This window comes from Morus notabilis, unplaced genomic scaffold, assembly GCF_000414095.1.
Source record: "Morus notabilis unplaced genomic scaffold, ASM41409v2 Scaffold192, whole genome shotgun sequence".
Classification (NCBI taxonomy): Eukaryota; Viridiplantae; Streptophyta; class Magnoliopsida; order Rosales; family Moraceae; genus Morus; species Morus notabilis.
The window spans coordinates 113,028-120,953 of NW_010367478.1; the positions used below are offsets into that span (position 1 = coordinate 113,028).

Sequence of the window (7,926 nt, forward strand, 5' to 3'; positions counted from 1 at the left end):
TTATGTAAATCTTGTATATAAGTGTGTATATGTTACCGATTAATTCAATGAGAAAATAGAAGATTATTTCTTCCTCAAAATCTTCATAGTATCAGAGCCGGTTCTTTGAGAAAAACCCTAGCCTCCATTCCAATCCGGAAAAAAAAAACCCTAGCCGCCATTCTCAGCCATCCCTCATAGCCAAGCACAACTATGGCATCCGAAACAACCAGCTCTCCCTTTGAAGTTTCTTCTCATTCCGATCAAACATCTGCTCCTCAAAACTCTAGACATTTTGGAAATTCCGGAAACTCTGAAAATCTCTCACCCCTGATCACTAGCCACAAACTTAATGGGCAAAACTTCCTCCAATGGTCTCAATCAGTCCGGATGTTCATCTGTGGCAGAGGCAAAGAGGATTATCTAACAGGGGAGATTCCAATTTTGAAGAAGGATGATCCAGGTTACAAAAAGTGGAAGGTAGAAAATCATCAAATTATGTCTTGGCTCGTCAATTCAATGAATGTTGATATTGGTGAGAATTTTCTTCTCTACGAAACTGCACAAGAAATTTGGGAAGCAGTAAGAGAGACTTACTCTAGTTCTGAAAATACATCGGAACTATTCGCAATTGAGTCCATTCTTCACGATCTACGGCAGGGAGATCTTGCCGTAACACAATACTTCAACACACTCACCCGTCACTGGCAGCAGCTAGACATGTTTGAAAGCCATGGATGGAAGTGCCCTGAAGACAATATCCTGTACCGGAAAATAGTAGAGCAAAAGAGGACATTTAAGTTTTTACTGGGGTTAAACAAAAACCTGGATGAAGTTAGAGGCAGAGTGATGGGAACTAAGCCTCTTCTGAGCCTTCGAGAAGGCTTTTTTGAAGTTCGCCGTGAGGAAAGCAGGAAAAAGGTCATGATGGGTGGACAACATTCATCTCCAACGTTGGAAGGATCTGCTGGATCTGCCCTTGCTGCTCGTGGCCTACGTCCTCAAAATCAGCATGACTCTCGGCAACAAAGGAAGGGAAGAGCATGGTGCGATCACTGTGCTAAACCTGGCCACACCAAGGATACGTGTTGGAAGATACATGGCAAACCTGCCGACTGGAAGCCATCAAAACCAGGATTTGACAGAGACAGCCGTGCACATTCAGCCACCACAGCCGAGGAAAAGCCAGCCACAGCCAAGTCAAGTCCTTTCACTAAGGGACAACTCGATGCACTCCAAAGAATTCTAAGCAATACACTCTCGCAGCACGTTGCTCCTACACCATCCGCTAGCATGCATGCACAAGCAAGTAATTCACAGTCAGCATCCTTTGTGTATGCTAAACATTCGAGATATTGGATTATTGATTCAGGGGCATCCGACCATATGACGGGAGATGGGTCTCTCTTTCATGAATATCAACTAAGTCACACCAATCTCACAGTGCGCATTGCCGATGGTTCTCTATCAAAGGTGGCAGGGATTGGATCCATTTGGCTCTCACCAGAAATCATTCTCAAATCCATGCTCCATGTCCCTAAACTCGATTGCAACTTAATGTCCATCAGTAAGTTGACTCGTGATCATCATTGTGTTACTAAATTTCTCCCAAATGTGTGTGTTTTTTAGGAATTGGGTTCGAGGAAGAAGATTGGCAGTGCTGAGATGTGCTCGGGACTCTATCTCTCAAAACGCCTCAACTTGGAGAAGCTTTAGTTGGAAGCAAACACCTTCCTACGAGTCAGTCAATTAGTTCTTTCAGTCCGAAGTCTGTTTTCAATTCCAGTGTCAATAAAGATAGTGAAGTCATGTTATGGCACTATCGATTAGGTCATCTAAACTTTATGTATCTTGAAAGGTTATTTCCTCATTTATTCATCAATAAAAAGTCAAAAATTTTCAATTGTGAGATCTGTCAACTTGCAAAACACACACGTTCTATTTATCAAAGTGTTCCCTACTGTCCATCAAAACCATTTGCATTGATTCACAGTGACATTTGGGGACCCGCTCGAATAAAAAATATTAATGGAGTACGATGGTTTGTAACATTTGTGGATGACCATACCCGACTCACTTGGGTTTTCCTTATGAAATAAAAACCAGAAGTTGATAGAATATTCCAAGCATTCAACTCCATGATCCAAACACAATTCAGTACTAAAATCCAAATTCTTAAGTCTGACAATGCTAGGGAATACTTCTATTCAGTTTTAGGTAACTACTTGTCCCAACAGGGGATTGTCCAAATGAGTTCATGTGTCAACACACCCCAGCAAAATGGTGTGGCTGAGAGAAAAAACCGACACCTGTTAGAAGTAGCCCGATCCCTTATGTTTTCTACTGGTGTTCCAAAATATCTTTGGGGAGAAGCCATTCTCACTTCTACATATCTCATCAATAGGATGCCATCTCGTGTTCTAAAATTTAGAACACCACGTCAAGCCCTCATTGAAATCTTTCCTCATGCTCGAGTTCTTGCCTCCGATCTTCCCTTCAAAATCTTTGGGTGTTCCGCGTTTGTCCATGTTTACCCCCAAAACAGGAGTAAACTTGATCCAAAGTCCATAAAATGTGTCTTCCTCGGTTATTCCACAATAAGAAAGGTTATAAGTGTTTTTGTCCAACCACCAGCAGAGTTTATGACACAATGGATTTGACTTTCTTCGAAAACACTCCTTATTTCTCCAAAACTGAAATTCAGGGGGAGAATACTCGAAAAGAACTTCAGTTGTGGAGTTGGGATTCTTTGCTAGATCACCCGGAAATGAGTCCAAATATACAGCCACAAAATGTCGAGTCAAGCCCTATGTCCAGTCTAGTCCAGATACCACTAAATCAGCCAGAAACGTCTCCATCCAGTCCAGTCCTTGTACCTGAAGCTGCGGCTAATCCTCCCAATATTTCTTCTTTGAGTCAGTCCTCACCAACTAAAGAACTCCAAGTATACACCAGGAGGAAAAAGCAACCTCAGGGGGAGATGGAGAACTTGGCACATCTCATGCCTGTTCATGAATCTGAACCGGATCCAATGACTGCAGAAACCAGCACAAGAGGTGAAAATGAGCCGAAACAGGAAGGATCACTTGAGACTCAGATTATAGATGATTTCAGACTATCCATTGCCGTAAGGAAAGGTACTCGAACCTGTACTCAACATCCAATCAAGAACTTTATATCATATGCAGGTCTCTCTCCATCCTATTGAGCCTTTACTTTAGGGCTGGATAATGTTCAAATTCCAGCAAACATTCAAGAGGCCCTGAGTGACCCGGGTTGGAAACATGCAGTCCAAGAGGAGATCATGGCCTTGAAAAGGAATGGAACATGGACTATTACTGAACTCCTGCCAGGAAAGAAAAAGGTGAGTTGTAAATGGGTCTTTATCGTGAAGCACAAGGCAGACGGAAGCATTGAGAGGCTCAAGGCTCGGTTAGTAGCAAGGGGCTTTACTCAATCCTACGGGGTTGACTACCAGGAGACTTTTGCCCCTGTTGCAAAGCTTAACACCATTCGAATACTGCTCTCACTAGCAGCCAACTTGGACTGGCAACTTCATCAGCTTGATATAAAGAATGCTTTCCTTAACGGAGATCTCGAAGAGGAAGTTTACATGGAGATTCCTTCGGGTTTACAAATAAGCAACAACAACAAGAAGGTATGCAGGATATTGAAGTCTTTGTATGGACTTAAACAATCCCCACGAGTGTGGTTTGGTAGATTCTCAAGGTTCGTAAAGGAACACAGGTTTATTCAATGTCAAACTGATCATACACTCTTTGTAAAGTGCTCTCCCAAGGAAAGAATAGCTATTCTCATTGTGTACGTTAATGACATCATCCTAACCGGAGATCACGAGGAAGAGTTACTGAAGATTAAATGATTCTTAGCTAAAGAATTCGAGGTAAAAGATCTTGGTCCTCTACGGTACTTCCTAGGCATGGAAGTGGCTCGATCAAAAATGGGAATAGTGGTCTCTCAGCGTAAATACACCATAGATTTACTTAAAGAAACCGGCATGCTAGGATGTAAACCTGCAAGCACTCCTATGGATTCTACAAAGAAGTTAGGGTACAGAGAGGAAGGAACTCCAGTAGACAAAGGAAGATATCAGCGCCTACTAGGGAAGCTCATCTATCTCTCTCATACTCAGCTTGACATTGGTTTTGCAGTGAGTGCCGTAAGTCAGTTTATGAACCATCCATTGGAGGAACACATGGAAGCCGTGTACATAATCCTCAGGTATCTAAAGATGACCCCTGGAAAAGGGTTATTGTTTAAGAAAAACAATTGCAGGAATATAGCTCTATACTCCGATGCAGACTGGGCAGGAAGCCAGGTAGACAGGAGGTCAACCACTGGATATTACTCGTTAGTCTGGGGGAATCTTGTAACATGGAGAAGTAAGAAACAGACAGTAGTTTCCAGAAGTAGTGCAGAGGCTGAACTAAGAGCCTTAGTAGTAACAATCTATGAAGGAATATGGATCAGGAGAGTTATGACCGAGTTAGGGTTGGAGTTTGAGAAGTTGGTAACACTTAAGTGCGATAATCAGGCTACTATCAGTATCGCGAAGGACCCGGTTCATCGCGACAGAACGAAACATGTGAAGATAGATCGGCATTTTATAGCAGAGAAGATTGAGAACTCAGAAGTGCAGCTGGTCTACACTCCTACCCGGGAACAACTTGCAGACATCCTAACAAAGGTGCTCCCGTGACCTAACTTTGAGAAAATATGCAACAAGTTAGGCATGTACAATATGTACAACCCAACTTGAGGGGGAGTGTGAAATTTCCTTCAATGTTATCTAGGATTACGTATAGGAGGAAATCGTGGGATTAGAGAATCCGGATTCCTTAGGTTTAGGAAAAGATTATCCTTCCCTTATTTGTAGGGATTTGTTACCTTTATTGGTTATGTAAATGTTGTATATAAGTGTGTACATGTTACCGATTAATTCAATGAGAAAATAGAAGATTATTTCTTCTTCAAAATCTTCAAATCTTCAATGGGGTCGAATAGTTAAGAAATCACTTTAACTAAATCAACTCGATTTATCACATGGCATTTTACATTGAGTCAAGTCAGCAAAAGTTTCTCTTTTTTTTTTTCCCGAAAAAAGTTAGCAAAGTTTCTAGCTTATTGAATCTTTACTTGTGTCGAGGAATCTTGTTGAAGCTAAATAATATTTGGGCTTTCCTTTAGGTCAGATATACGAGTCACCATCGGAGAGGTCAGATACTCTTTGATGGGAAAGTTTAACGTGGAGGTAAATGTCTCTCTGACTTTATAGACAATTTAGCAAATCAAGGCGAACTTTCACAAAAACTCCCTTACAAGAGAAAATTGTAAAAGAATTGTGGGGATTTTATCTAAAGCCAGCCAACCTTTGTCCACAAGTAGAGATAACAATTTTTATGGAGACATGTGGAAAACAAAGTTTGAGAACTACTCAAAATACTATTACAATATTGCCAACACATGTATCATGTATGAATATTTTTGTTGAGAAAATTCCAGATTTTATCTTGTACCTAACTTATTAAAATTACCTTCTTTGAAAAACTCTACCTCTTAATTAGTTCTAGTTCTAGTCTAAAAAGTAAAAAAAAAAAAAAATATGGGCTAATATTAACATGTATAAATAAAAAAGGGACTCCATTTTAAGAGGTATTTTTAAAAATTTCTCTTCTTTGTTTGTCATTTAAAAACAACCAAAATACATACAAACAGGAGAGGAAATACATTGGACCTTCAAATATTGGGATTTTTTTATTGTTTTTATTTTTATTTTTTATTTTTTGCTTTGGTCAAGGAAAAAGAAAAATTTCGTTGAACTACCACATCATATTCGAGGATATTAGGTGTCAATTTCAAGAAAATAAGGCCAAGTTTTAAGCGAACAAGCCAGCTCCTAATCCTTAATCCTGGGCAACAAAAAGAATCATGTGAAGTGTCTTGCAGCCTTAATGCAACTTGTACTTATTTCTAATTAATTAGCAGTCTCAATGGTTGGCCATCTGTCTCTTCATGTTAAAAAAAAAAAAAAAAAGGTTTCCCAATTAGAATTGCTAACCCCACTAATTCAACAAACTGGCTTAACAAACAACCAAAGAAAACCCCAGACATAGAAACAGCTGAGCCCCCAAACCTAAATGTATGGATTCAAATTTTCACAACTACCAATATTTGTCGGCACTAAATTAAGCAAAATTTAAGCTTACTTATTCCTGTTCTTTTTGCTTTTGTTTTGTTTTGTTTTTTTTTTCTTTTTTACAATTCATAACTAACAAAGAAACCAATGATTCCTTAGAAAAAAAAAAAAAAAAAAAAAAAAAAAAAAACCAATGATTCCTTAAAAAAAAAAAAAAAAAAAAAAAAAAAAAGAAACGTAGTGAGTTTATACAATTTTTTTAATTCAAAAGGGCATATTCTTTTAAAACTGCATATTTCCTAGGTACTCTCGAGTCCACAACTTGATTTTGCAGTGAAGAATGAACTTAATATCCACTTAATTAAATTAGGCATCCATTTTGGCATACTTGTACCTACGGATTGTCCAGATGTGATATACAATAACGGGTATTATATATTTGACTAATTGTTTTGTCATAAAAGATTATAGTTATATTAAATCTTAATAAATGCTTGTGAGTTGTAATACGCCAAACTTTTTCCAAGTGACAGTGAACTCTTTTCGAAGACTTACTTCAGCAAGTAAAGGGCAAGCGGTAGTAAAGTTCCCGTGAAAAAACTTTTTGCTGTATTAGCAAGTTTTAAGTGCCGCCCTTAATCACTGACTAAACGACAAAGAAAGTCCCATTCCTTTCCCGTTACCGCAGGCCTTGCCATCTCTGAGATATAAATGCGTTATTGCTTCTCAATTGGATTCTTTGAAAGAATGGCCATCAAGCATCCCAAACCACTAATATTATGGGTAGCCAAAAGGCCTATTTCGTACAAAGCATAAAATCTTCTTCTTCTACTATTTTATTTATATCTTTTTTTTTTTCTGATATTTTTCTCATAGGTACTGAAAAAGTTATATTTTCAATTATTAGATCTATATCATAAATTATTTTTTTTACGCATTTTTTTAATTTAATGTGATTTTAATTAAATTTAACAATCATAAAATGAATTTATCAGTAGAGAGATCATATCAAAGAAATATAGCTTTTTTTTTTTTTTTTTTCCTTTAGAGAGGATATGAAAATATGTGATAGTAATTAAGAATCCTTTTATTGTACTAGGGATATCATTCATGATACTTGGATCTTTTCTACCTTTAGAGAGGATATGAAAATATGTGATAGTAATTAAGAATCCTTTTATTGTACTAGGGATATCATTCATGATACTTGGATCTTTTCTAGGTAGTACATTTCGCTTTGCGTTTATAGACCTCTCATATTTTGCCGTTGCTTTTACAAGAGTTATCACACATTTTACAAGCAGTAGGCATCATTTTTGAACTATACTTTACAATGTTCTCGTGGTCTGTGCAGTTTTACTGTTTAGGTTGCAAGTACATCCCTTATGCATGTGCTAAGTGTCAATTTCACCATTGTATTGATACATTTTATGTCTTACCATCATTTTTACGACTATGATCGTGTAATACATTGAAAATAATGCCAGAAATTTGATTAAGCTGTTACACTTACAAGCATAATTTTACGGTAAATTTACACATTTACTTTCCATATTAATTCAAAGTTCAAATTTCTAGAAAAAGATAAATATTGTTAATTCACTCCACGTATTATTGTGCGCAGCATAATGTGTCTTCAAGGAAATAAAAAGATTAAGTGGATAAAAAGATTATGATTTATTAATTCTGAACCAAGCGACCACCGAATATATAAGGACATATTAAACATAAATATTCGGTGAAGCAAATACTTGAATGTGATGAGTTTCGTGATATTATAATTACCACCT

The 7,926-nt window shown here is 37.7% G+C and overlaps 1 protein-coding gene across 1 annotated transcript; it reads left to right on the forward strand.

Moving 5' to 3' along the window:
- Window positions 1-192: 192 nt before the first annotated feature.
- On the forward strand, window positions 193-1,695 carry LOC112094389. Its single transcript, XM_024175078.1, has 2 exons — window positions 193-1,512; window positions 1,609-1,695. The coding sequence occupies exons 1-2, from the start codon at window positions 193-195 to the stop codon at window positions 1,693-1,695; spliced, it is 1,407 nt and encodes a 468-aa protein (XP_024030846.1).
- The last annotated feature ends 6,231 nt before the right edge of the window (window positions 1,696-7,926 follow it).

Bases quoted from the DNA above. Each gene is read 5' to 3' on its own strand.
- LOC112094389 (XM_024175078.1), top strand. From the start codon at position 193: ATGGCATCCGAAACAACCAGCTCTCCCTTTGAAGTTTCTTCTCATTCC. The intron at 1,513-1,608 runs GTCCCTAAACTC...TGTGTTTTTTAG, and splicing joins TTCTCAAATCCATGCTCCAT to GAATTGGGTTCGAGGAAGAA.